Source organism: Carassius auratus, unplaced genomic scaffold, assembly GCF_003368295.1.
Source record: "Carassius auratus strain Wakin unplaced genomic scaffold, ASM336829v1 scaf_tig00001753, whole genome shotgun sequence".
NCBI lineage: Eukaryota > Metazoa > Chordata > Actinopteri > Cypriniformes > Cyprinidae > Carassius > Carassius auratus.
Window position 1 is genome coordinate 432,888 of NW_020523394.1, and position 13,611 is coordinate 446,498.

The following is a 13,611-nucleotide window of genomic DNA, read 5'->3' on the forward strand; positions in this document are numbered from 1 at the left end:
TCATGCAAGATTTTAAACCTTTGACCCATAGGAAAAAAAATCTGTCCATGGCAAGAGTTTAAAAGCAGCACAATTCCAAGGAAAGGAAAAACTTGGACATGACAGCCCTGCATGCATTAAACACGGGCTACAGGAGTCAGATTTTACTGATCGCGAGATGAAAGGAGAGGTGACGGACAGATCATGCTGGAGGATTTGCTGCTCAAAGATCCTGAGCTCAAAGAGTGTGTGATCGCGAAATCGAAAGTGAACCTCATTCAAAAGAGATTTAAATAGCCTACTCCACATATTGATGGCAGATCCCTGATGCACGAAAATAGTATGCCATATAATGCTTTCGGGAGCAGGCGATAATGATCAGAAATTCAGCGGGAGCAAACTGTTTCTCACAGGGCTCTAAAGCATTTTTTTGGGTCCGAAAAAAGAGCACATGTCCGGGAAAACGAGGACATATGGTAAGATCGTACTTAGCAGACAGTTACCATTTTGTCTGCTTAAATAGTGAAAGATCCAAGTTAACATCAAAAAAATTAAGGGGTGCCACAAGGATCTGTGTTATTTTCAATATACATCCTGCCACTTGGCAACATTATTACCAGATGAAATTACTAAACTATCCAAGTTGACAGAATGTTTTAAAGATAACTGTATGATTCTATTATCTTGAACTGTTCATTTGTGAAACGATCATTACCTGGACACATTCACTTCTGCTTTGTAATTTAGACACATGCATTTTCTGTAAAGCTGCTTTGAAATGTGTATTGTAAAAAGCGCTATACTGTACAAATATTGAACTGAATATTTTCCAGCCAAATTTTGCCAATTTCAAACAGTGATATATGATTGTGCATAAAGGCCGGAAAAAAATAAATAATTATAATATATATATATATATATATATATATATATATATATATATATATATATATATATATATATATATATATATATGTCCTATGATCAAATACAAAATTAATAGTAGTTTTTAATATTGATGTGGTTTGGAATTGGTAAAATTAGCATGGAAGAAAAAAATTATCAGAATGACATTGTACCTAATAATTATGTACGCACCTCTGTGTAGTGCTTTCTCAAGTGAAGGTATCTTGATTTCTAGCTATTTGTACTGGAAAAGACAAAAGAGTTTATGTGTTTAGTTTTTAGTTAGTAATTTTAGTTTTAATATAAACTCATGAAAAGGTTTTTTTTTGTCTTTCATCTGATATTAATATTTAAAGCTTTGTTTCAATGAACAAATTGTTTTTTAATAGCTTTAGTTTCAGTATGAAAACCAGTTTATGCTTAAAAAATGTGGTAAGAAAAATCAATGAATGAACAAATATTTGTGCTTGTCATAAGCATGAACTCACTTAAATGTAATCATTTTTATAAGAAAAAAAGGTTTACCTGAATGTCAGTGAATCTCAAGATTGAGACGAGAAGCTCTTGCTGCGTGTTGATGATCTCTGATCTGAAGCTCAATCTGAGCTTGAACAGGCCTCAGTCGGTCCATGTTGGGTTTTCCGTCTAAACCACTGTACTCAAGTGAAACGAATGAGTCCCTGATCATTGATCAGTCTCTCCATGACCTCCTGAACAAAACACTCCTGTGTTCATTCAGCCCCATGACCAGTGTTTACATGTGAACAACAGGCCATCAACAGCTTCTTTAATATCACATGAAGAAAGACTCCAGCTGTGTTTGCCTCTAATCAGTTTTGTTCACTTTAAGGCTTTTCTGTTGCTTTTGTCTGCAATAATAATAAATACATTATTTCCAGTATAATCCGTTAAACTGACATCTCAAAAGTCTTCAGTGAGATGTACTGAAATCATATCCTGAAGACAAACCAGGATTTCTTTGCCTAAAACATTACAGTATTAGTTTGATAGAGTTTTTTTTTTTTTTTTTTTTTTCAGTTTTAGTATTATGGTTAAGTTATGATAAACCCATAATAAATTAAAACTGCACAGCTCTTGTTAATCTCTAACAACTAAATTAGGAACAAACTGAGCCTTTTGCTAAAGTCTGTTGTTTCTGGGGCAAAGTTGATACCGTAAAGCATAACTTACACCTCCATTAAATCTCCAAAAGCAAGAAAGAACGACCACTGAAAGATGATTAAAGAATGTATCACAGATTTATTTTTGATCATACATAGAATGTGTAAAAGAGCAATGTACAAAATATCTATACAAAAATATACTTGTAAACATACATAAAGCTTTGGTACCTTAGAGTGTGTAATTTGACTATGTGATATAAGTACTGACATGTGCAATGTATTAAGGCCTTGTGCATACATACGAATGCCTAGAGTTAAAATCAATAATAAACAAGACAAGCAGACAAGACGAAGCCTTTATGTTCACCTTCTCAAACTGTGTTTGGATATATTAAATGTTTGCATGAAACAAAGTTCAATGTTAAGTACTCAAACACTGTGTGGATGATACTGAACTAATCATTTGAGGATGAAAAACCTGGGCTGCATGTAGAGTTTCATCTCAGTGGAAGAAACCTGCCAAGAGCATGTCAAATGATCTCCAATATAAAATGTTTTGGATGGAAAACATCTACTAAATTATGTTTTTCTGATGTACCATGAGTCATTTAGATATGCTTTCTACTGTACAGAGACAGAGTCAGTTCAGATATGCTGTCAGTATGACTCTGTAATCTGCCTTGTGTTCTGAATGGAAGCTTGTTTCCAACATGGGATAAAAAAAAGAGATTACTGAATTATGTGACGAACTCATAATTGTGGGGGGAAAGTCAGAATTGTGAGACAAACTTGTAATTGTTGGGAGAAAAGTCTGAATTATGAGATATAAACTCATAACTGTGAATAAAAATGTCAGATTTGTGACACTTTGCGAAAGAAAAAAATCTGAATTATGAGATATGAACTCATAATTGTGGGGAAAAAAGTCAGAATTGTGAGACAAACTTGTAATTGTTGGGAGAAAAGTCTGAATTATGAGATATAAACTCCTAACTGTGAAGAAAAAAGTCAGATTTGTAATATAAACTAACATTTGCGAAAGACAAAAGTCAGAATTATGAGATATGAACTCATAATTGTGGGAAAAAAGTCAGAATTGCGAGACAAACTTGTAATTGCAGGGGAAAAGTCTGAATTATGATATATATAACTCCTAACTGTGAAGAAAAAAGTCATATTTGTGATGTAAAGTAACATTTGCGAAAGACAAAAGTCGGAATTATGAGATATGAACTCATAACTGTGAATAAAAATGTCAGATTTGTGACACTTTGCGAAAGAAAAAAATCTGAATTATGAGATATGAACTCATAATTGTGGGTAAAAAATCTGAATTGCTAGACAAACTCATATTTGTGAGAAAGAGTCAGATTTGTAAAAAATAAATATGCAGTTACCTTTTTTATTTTATATTATACATCTCGCAACTCTTAGTTTTATATCTCACAGTTTTATTTTTCTCAGAACTGCCAGATTACTTCTCGCAATTCTGAGTTTATATCTCATAATTCTGACATTTTCTCAGAGTTGCATGGAAAAAAAGGGATTTTGAGATAAACTTCACAATTACATTTATTTTTTATTTATTTATTTTTGTCCATGGTGGAAACAGGCTTCCATGGTTCTGTTGGATCCATTTGTGGAATGTAAAAATAGAAACTTAAATCACAAATAATCACATGCATGTGTATAATCTATTTGCTGCAATCACTCATAAACATTAAAGTGCAAGTTTGCTACAAGAATCTTGACAAAAAAATCTGATGTTAAAATTAAGTCAAAGACAGCTGTCTGAACATAAAAATGAAATATGCACTCAATTTAAAAATGCTGAGATTGATTTTAACACAAAAAGTACAATATAGCACATCATATTTGTTTGCTGATTGACACTCTGAAGTTTGATTTGAAACCTAACACAACTAATGTACGTATCATCTGATTGTAGCTTTGCCTTCTGCAGTTTTAAATACTGCATTGTACCACTTTAGTAAAAAAGAATACAACCTCAACCTTCACAGATGGTCTTTAAGGGCACATGAGGAAATCTAGCATATCATTCTGATGCATTTGATAAAAATCTGCTCAAAATGTACATTAAAATTACTTCATGATGACAGGAAGCTGAAGTATGTCACAGGAAGCTCTCCTCCACTTCTGGACTTCCAGAATGATCTGGCAGCAGCTCCTCGTGCTCGGGTTCGGTGCTCGGGGTCTCCATCGAGACCGTCTCCTCATCAGAACTTAACAAGCTTTAGAAGAGAAAAAAAGAGCACCTTTAACATCACAATAACACACACACACAGTTATAAAGTCTGAACCTCCAGGAGGAGCCGTTAACAAAAAGTACATTATTTAAAAGAGGATTTCTGGGTTACTGCATTACTGTAAGTCATTTTACATCCATATAAAAGACAAGGGGCCCTATTTTAACCATCTAAATGTAAAGTGTAAAGCGCACGGCGCAGGTGCACTCAGGGCATGTCCAAATCCACTTTTCTATTTTAACGATGGGAAAACAGTTGGCGCGCCAGGGCGAATGGTCTAAACGGGTTGTCCCTATTTTCTTAATGAGTAATGGACGTTTTTTGGGGCGTAACTTGCAATAAACCAACCAAGGTCTCATCTTCCATTCCCTTTAAGAGCCAGTTGCGCTCGTTCCATGACGGCTTTGCTATTTACACGGCAGAATTTGGCAAGCGCAAAGACAGAACGCGTTTCCGAGATGAAACGGAGCTGCTTGTGTGCGAGCAAATAGATAGCCTAAATCTGATAAATGTGTTTATATATATAAATATATTGTATATATATTTAGCCTACAAAAAAAAAAAAATCTTATGCATTGCAATCCTTTAAATTTTAATATGTGGCACGTTTGTGTGCTGCTGTGCGTCCCTGTGTTTAATAAGCAGCATGTACGCTCTTTAAAAAACAAAGAAAAAACATTGAGCCAGACTTTACACCAGGTTTGAACTGGTCTATGGCACAGTCCATTTTCAGCTCCTGAAAATAGCATTGCCCCAGCAATGCGCCTGAACACACTTCTTTTTTAGACCAGCACGCCCATGGGCGCAAAAATGAGCGCAAATGCATTTGCTAATTAAATGATGTGGCGCTGGACTGCGCCGAAACTAGCAAACACACTTGCGTTGTGCCTTGCGTCGCATTGCGCCAAGTGTATTACAGGGCCCAAGATCTTTAAAGAAAAGTTAGTAATTAATCTCCTGATGAACTATATGTAATATAAAATATATAAAATGATAAAACAGTATAAATAAATAGTATTGAAAACTGAGACCAAGTATTACAACACTTTGTCGTTGTCAAAAATCAGAGGGACATATTCATAGTCCATGTCATAAATTATTTGTTATAAATATCTAAATATAATAATTAATATTAATAACATTGTATTATATTCTATTTCTATGATATACTCAATTTGATCATATTGCATTAATATTTTTATTATATTAATAATATAAATATATATATATATATATATATATATATATATATATATATATATATATATATATATATATATATATATATATATATAGCCTTTGTTTTATTATATTTTCTATTATATAAATTACAGTATATCTGATTTATGTATATACAGAATACACACACACACACACATACTGATACTGATAATTCATCACTTTAATATTATATATTTTTATATTAATTATCTTTCATATTTTATCATATTAAATGATCAAAAAGTATTAATATTGTTTATAAAAAAACATTGAACAAACAAATTTATACCATGGATGCATATGTTGCTTGACCAAATAAATTCACTTTAAATCAGTCAATCAATCCATCAATCACAGTTTAAGTACACGCTCTCATTCTCATGTTAAAATGACTTCCATTTGCACAAATGAACAGATTAATCATGCGCTTCTTGAATAAAAAGGAGAAGTGGTCCCCCCGTGTAAGGAAGAGGCGATGTCTCATCTTTCCTTCATCCTCTGCGGTCATCTAATTTATTTTTGAGCACACATGAAGTCAGCGTTACCTCGAGGGGATTTCCGTCAGCACCGTCCCATCGTCCTGGGTCTCCTCCTCTGGTTTGGGGTCAGGGATGGGGATGATGTACTCGTTATGTGGAGCCTCAGCGGTGTCTCCGTCAGCCTGTGGGCGCGGGACAGGGTTCGGGCTCAGATCTGAGGAGGGAGACTGAGGAGGGAAGGTTCCCGGGAATGGAGACGGGACACGTGGCTTCACACGGGCCACTGCAGGGTGATCACTCTTCAGAAAGCTGTCGCTGACCTGACAGTACCTCTGAGGGGACACATGATGAGGATGATGCTTAATCTATGGTTTTTACCTGATCTCTGATCAGTTTTATACATTTGTGAACATTTAAATCACAGATTTGTTTTCCAATTGGTTTGTAAAAGGTGTTTTTTATGCATATTTTGCTTCAAATTTCTTCCCTTATTAGTGTACACTATTGCTCAAAAGTTTAGAATAAAAGCACCTCTCTGCTCAGGGTGCAAGCTTAGTTTGGTTCAGAGTGAAAGTACTTTAGCAAAAGTTTAGGAATATTATCATTAGAATTTACTTACAACATATGAGGTTCATAGTTTATATTTATACCATAAAATATAGTTCGCTGTCATTCTTAAATAAAAGATTGCTCCGATTTAAACAGAGTACTGATGCATTTGAGTTTGACTGAATGTTAAAGTTTCCTTTTCATTGTGTGATTTTACAAAGTACTTAAGTGAAAGTCATATATTTGAATCCATAGGCTCTGATTTATGTTTCTGCCGGTTGCTGCCCACCCTCCACAATTAAACTAAATATATAGCGGGCTCTGATGAATAAAGTGAAAACGAAAATGAAAAAAGGGTTAATTGGGTCATTAAATTTGTTGCATCAGATTTCTTTGTACAAGTTTTTACAGCAATCAGAGGCGTTCAGATGAGTCATGGCTGAAATGCCTGAGTTTTGTTGAGTGTGTGTGCACTGACTGAATTCTGCACTCTCACATTTTCTCATCACTGATAATAATGTTCTGTGATAATCTAAATGTTCTTGCTTTCTGCGTATCATTTATACACTGTTTGAGTAACCGTGGAAATGAATGGGTCATAATTGTATCTTGCAATGTGTTTAAAACTCCACTATTTTTGAAAATAGGCTCAGAACTTTTAGGTAGAATAGGTAGAACTTTTAGCTTAGCTTAGCATAGATCATTGAATCAGATTAGACCGTTAGCATCTCCCTCAAAAATGACCAAAGAGTTTCAATTTTTTTCCACTTTTTTCCTATTTAATACTTACATTGTGTGCTAAAACAGACGGAAAATTTAAAGTTGCGATTTTCTAGGCCAGTATGACTAGGAATTATACTCTCATTCCGGTGTAATAATTATATTAATCATTTATTCTGTTATAAAAATGGCAACAACAAAAAAAGGTGTTAGTCATTAAGAAAATATAGAAAAAATCTTATAGAATACTAAATGTATTATTGTCCAACAGCAATTAAAAGGCAGAGATAAGAAAAAAAATAACAACAATAATAATATAACCTATAGGTATGTATATATATATATATATATATATATATATATATATATATATATATATATATATATATATATATATATAGACATTTCTGTCCCATGTTCTGAAATCCCCTGTGTGGGAGTTTTTAGTGAGTAATCAGCTTGGTGAAATTTAAAGTAAATCTCTGTGTATGGGACCTGAGCTTTGTATGTTATTGAGCTTTGAAAAGTTCACAAATCAGATATATTGTTTAAATTGTTATTGCCTTGAGTTATTATTTTGGAATAAGTGCAAAATACATATAAAACACTTGAGATTCATACTTGGCATTAATAAGAATATTGAATTATCTGGTCGCTGAATCATTTTTGGTTTGACTGTATATCCTTCGGTTATTTACACACACCAGTATTGTTATCGGTGCATCCCTAGTCAATACGATTATGAGCTTAACTGCATTATTTTGAATGAAGTATTACATTTGAATGAGGCAAAGTTAAATTGCAATATTTCCAAAATCCCATTAGAATTGCATAATGAGGGCGCATGTAAACGCATTCAATGTTTCTAACTTATCAAAGCTGTGCACTTCTGTTTTTCAAATAAAACCAAATAATCCACACTTAAAAGGAATTCAACAGATTTCATTTGAGTTCATTATGATACGCAGGGACATGATTTTGATACCTCAGAGATATATGTATATATATATATATATATATAAATTTGTATATTTAGTTGCAGTTATTTTAGTACCTTAAGTTAAACTAAATGGAAATAAGAAATATACTTTCATAGCAAATAATTGAAATAATGTAAGTAAAAAAAGAAATTTCATGTTATTCAAGTCATATTTTTTTACAATTTATCAATATAATTGCTTTGTGACTTTTCATTTTCATAGTTTATTCATATCATGACAGAAGGTCTGTTTAAAATGTGTCAGCGTTTCTCAAATCGAATATTTAAATTCCTTCCCATTCAAATGTACATTTAAGTTCTGCCTCTCTCCGAATGTTGCTTTGTGTGATTTCAGAAAGTAGCAAAAATCATCACCACAGAATTACTGAGAAAACGAATATTCCAATTCGAATTTCTTCGCAAATCTATGCAGTAAGCATCAACTAATGAAAGAGGGAACATAAAGGAAACCTTTTTATATCCGTCTGACAGCATGTTCCCCATTGTGTGCACCAAAAAGGAGAACTCCGGACGCTTCTCGAACTTCTCATCCCAACATTTCCTCATGACCTCATAACTGCAGAGGAACAAAACCACCAGCATTCACACCAAATCCGCCGAATCATTCACAAAAACCACAAGAAATTTCCAGGATTTCTTTTTTAAAACAAACCTGCTTGTTACTATGCACTTAGACCTTATTTACTGTATGACTGTAGAACTCGAGCATATGTGTAATAATAATCATGTAGCAACGCTTGTTTATGTATTTGTCATTCAGACGTACATGTCTTCGGAGGCGTACGAGGGTTTGGTCATGCGGTATCCTCTCTTCAGAGCGCTGTAAAACAACTCATTCATGGGCAGGTCTGGATACGGGGTTCCTCCTGCAAAATCACACACAGAAATCACAAACAAAGACAGATTTTCACATTTCAAAAAGCAGAAACGCTGGGAGTGAAAGAACAGGAAGTGAGTACTGACAGAACATGCTTAAAATGAATTGTTATAAATCTCTTATAGACAAAAATAAATAAATAAGTATTCGGTAATTCTTTACTATTAGGTTCAAGTTGTTAAAATAGTCAACTACATTTCTATGAGCTAAAAAAAAAAAAAAACTTATCATATTTTAATCTTAGTTAATGATCATTTTAACATTACATTATTAAAACCAAAAGATTGTGTCTGTTATATTATTTAATGGGCCTGAGCTAACACAAACTATAACAATTAACACTTATATTTGTATTATTGTTAACAAAGATTAATAGTTATTTTAGTGTAACTATGATAACTTGTATTAATATTTTGAATGTTTTTATTTTTATGTTTATATCTTAATCTTGAAGTTTAAGTAATTGTGTTTTTTAATGTCTATATATTTTTTTTAAGTTATATTAAATTATAATATTACATTTGTACAACTTCAGCTGCCCAAAAGTAAAAGTCATTTCCATTACATTACATTTATACCAGTGTTATATTAGTATCAGTGATATACTATTTTTTGTACATATTTTTAATAAGATTTGAATTTTATATTTTCTATATATTTTAGTTATAGCTTTTGTCATTTTAAAAATATATATATATATATATCTCTATGGTGTTTCTTAATTTTTTATTTCCTAATTTTTGTTAAGTACTTTCGTTTACACTAAATGAAATGAGAAAATGTTGCCAAAATGAAATCAGTTTTCTATTTTAAGTTACAAAAATGTTCTATGGATTTATTTTTTTTAATCAAAAATAAAGAGCGACTTTCATTGCATTCAATCTATAAATGTTTTCAAAGCGTGCATTCCCCTGGAAATCAACCCCATGCTTGCTCAGAACACACATTTCAGCTAAAACATACTTTATTGTTCATTTCTATTTGGGAGACTAAAATGAAACCTTTATTTTCCCAAATCACATAGACAGTGTGGAGAAAGAATAAGGGAACAGACTGACCCAGAGTGAAAATCTCCCACAGTAAGATGCCGTAGGACCAGACGTCACTCAGCGTGGTGTACAGGTTATGAAAGATGCTCTCCGGCGCCATCCACTTCAGAGGAAGAAACGTCTGCAGACAAACACACAGACCCTTTAATCAGCAACCAGAGTTTGTTTGATTGAATGTGTTGGTTTCATTGTGCTTTATTACAGTCGTAGAGACCGTAAACCACAGGATGCACGTACGCTGCCTTTGGAGATGTAGTTGTTGTCGTGCATGATGTCTCTGGCCAGTCCAAAGTCACAGATCTTGACCAGTTTGCCCTCACAGATCAAAACGTTTCTTGCTGCCAGATCCCGATGCACACACTGACAGACAGACAGACAGACAGAAAGACGTTTTACTTAGCAGTTTCTCTCATTATTTCAAAGGTTAGTCTACTTACTGGTGCAGTACACATTTACATCAGTAGATGGTGATGTGAGTTTATATTAAAACATGCATGACGGACACCTTTGGGTCAAAGGAGGTGAGCAATTGGATTAATGTGATCATTTTCGGTCTTATGTTTAGAAATGCCAGGTCAGCATTTTTATTAGTTATTGCCGTTTTCTAAAGTCAGAACACAACACATTTATTTTATCATATGTTACAGATTTTATTTTCAGCATTGCAAGCAGCCAATAAAAACGTGTATTACTATGACTTATCCTGGACTAATATGGAATAAAGATGATATTTGTGGAGACAGATTGCTGAAATAGGTTCACAAATTTTGACAGCTTATCTTAATTCCTCATGGAAACTGTTTAGTGTATAAATACAACAATAGTCAAGAAGTTCATATATATATATATATATATATATATATATATATATATATATATATATATATATATATATATATAAACCTTAATAGTTAATAGTAGTTAATACTTAGTAGTTAATTCAGTTTTAACTACTTTCTGTTTTTTTTTTTTTTTTTACTGTTCATTACATGTGAATCACGTTGTATTTTTACATTGTCTAATGTAAAGTTAACTGTAAAAGTTAATTGTCTAAGTAAGTTAACTTAAAAATGACTTCACATATTAAGTTTTATTTTCTGAATTTTTTTCTCAAATGTAAAAGGAAAACAATTTGATTTTGAACCCATAGTCAAATATTTGCTCTCGTTAAAGTCATAAAATCACTTAATAATTTAAGTCATTTCGTGTCTTAAGTAAATGTATCTTGATTTAAGAACGTTAAGATATTTGAACTGGAAAAACAAGACAGAATTACTGCAGAAGAACATTTTTTTTTTTTTTTTTTTTTTTGCAATTTAAACATTTTAATAATGACATTCTCGCATCCCAAAGTATGTGTGTGTTTGGTTTTACCTCGGGGACAAAAACTGGAAGTGTTAGACAAAGATTTTGGGTCTGAGTTTGTCTGTAGACTTAATCTTAAACAACGGAGCTGACATGTGTTCATTTAGATATGTGTGTGTGTGTGTGTGTGTGAGAGAGAGAGAGAGAGAGAGACAGACACTCACATTCTTTGAAGCCAGGAACTCCATGCCTTTGGCCACCTGATAACTGAAACCCACAAGATCAGTGTAGCTCAGAACCGGAGAATCACTGATGACCAGAGAGTGATCCACCCTGTGACCTGTGATAAACACACACACACACACACACAACATCTGTTTGCAAACACACACAAAAAAAAAAAACATGCAATACCATGGTATTCTCTGAAGCACCTCGGAAAAGAAATTGAATCAGCACAACTGTTTTCAGCACTGATAATAGTCAGAAATGTTTCTTATAAGCGTTTATTGTGATTATTATAAATAATTATTATTTTTAATACATATATTTACTTTTCTGAATTTACTGTGCTATTAATTATTAATAACAAATGCAATGCAAATCAGAAATATTTTAATAATAATTGTTTACTGAAATAACTGTAATAGATAATTATTTATACATGCAATCAAAATGCACAATTTTATGTAAATAATGTGTTGTTGTTTTTTTGCACAAAATATATTTATTAATAAATGCAATGCAATTAAAATGCACAATTTGATGTTTTATAATAAATATTTTTTGGGTTTTTCTGGGTGCTTGCTATAGATGCTGTATTAAGAAGACAGTATCACAGTAATGCCGAGCTTTGAGAGGCTTGTAGCTGCAGCTGATCTGAAGGTCTGCAGTACTGTACCTTGCTCCTGATAGATGTCTTGCTGGTAAGGAGACTCGTAGGGTGACGGCTGGATATCTGCGTACTTGATGGAGTCTGAGAGCTCCAGCATTGGCACGTATTGGGTCTGCTCGTCTTTGGTCATGTCCATGTATCCTCCATCACACTCGCTGCCAAACGACACGTATCTGCAGAGCACAGATTTATTAGCCAATTACATCGAATGCTACACTTGAGCATGACTGATATTTAACATGGCATTTCATGTTATTTATAAACGTACACTACCGGTAAAAAATATGGAATAACTAATATTTGAAAATTTTTGTTTCCTCTGCTCACCAAGGCTGCATTTATTTGCTAAAAACAGTGAAATATTATTACCATTTTAAATATTTAAAAATGTAATTTATTCCTGTGATCAAAGCTGAATTTTCAGCATTGTTCCTCCAGTCTTCAGTGTCACATGATCCTTCAGAAATCATTCTGATATGCTGATTTGCTCAAGAAACATTTCTGATCAGTATCAATGTTGAAAACTGTTGTGCCGGTTAACATTTATGTGGAAACTGTGATGCAGTTTATTTTTAAGGATTCTTTGATGAATAGAAAGTGCAAAATAATTGTATTAGAATTTTTTTTTACAATTTATTTCAAATAAATAAATCTATATTTTATTTGAAATAGAAAACAGAAATCTTTTTTTGAACAGAATAATTGTCCCTACTTCCACTTTTGATTAATTGAGTGCATCCTTGAATAAAAGTATATATCTCCAAACTTTTAAACAGTAATGTATCATGGTTTCCACAAAAACATGAAGCAGCATCAAATCAGAATATTAGAATGATTTCTGAAGGATCATGTGACACTGAAGCCTGGAGTAACAATGCTGAAAATTCAGCTTTTGCAAGAATAAATTACATTTTACAATATATTCGCATAGAAAACAGCTACTTGGAATTGCAATAATATTCCACACTTTTTTACTGAAAATAAAGAAATGCAGCCTTGGTGAACTGGAGAGACGTCTTTCAAAAACATAAAAAAATAATAATTCCAAACTTTTATTGATATGTGCAAAAGAAGAATGCTCAATTATCTTACTCTTTCACATCGCTGTCGTTACACATCTGGTTGCTGTTGTTAATGTGGTTCTTGTCGGCGTAGTACTGGAGGAAGCTGTTCTTGTTCCTGTGCAGATAGTCGACCAGATCCCCATAGCGGCAGTATTCTGTCACCAGATACAGCGGCC

General features: G+C 32.9%; 1 protein-coding gene across 3 annotated transcripts in view; it reads right to left on the reverse strand.

The window, feature by feature from the left end:
- Positions 1-2,120: 2,120 nt before the first annotated feature.
- LOC113069557 (platelet-derived growth factor receptor beta-like) overlaps positions 2,121-13,611 on the reverse strand; it is a 78,410-nt gene continuing 66,919 nt past the window's right edge. For 2 of the 3 annotated variants that reach the window (XM_026242709.1, XM_026242707.1), the window contains exons 15-23: positions 13,464-13,611; positions 12,378-12,544; positions 11,701-11,816; positions 10,409-10,531; positions 10,181-10,292; positions 9,012-9,111; positions 8,696-8,801; positions 6,043-6,308; positions 2,121-4,261 (exon numbers count right to left, since the gene is read on the reverse strand). In XM_026242709.1, the coding sequence (XP_026098494.1) occupies positions 4,144-4,261; positions 6,043-6,308; positions 8,696-8,801; positions 9,012-9,111; positions 10,181-10,292; positions 10,409-10,531; positions 11,701-11,816; positions 12,378-12,544; positions 13,464-13,611 (1,256 nt within the window). In that variant the 3' untranslated portion in view covers positions 2,121-4,143. The remainder of the gene's footprint in view (positions 4,262-6,042; positions 6,309-8,695; positions 8,802-9,011; positions 9,112-10,180; positions 10,293-10,408; positions 10,532-11,700; positions 11,817-12,377; positions 12,545-13,463) is intronic. The other variant, XM_026242708.1, reaches the window with a different exon arrangement.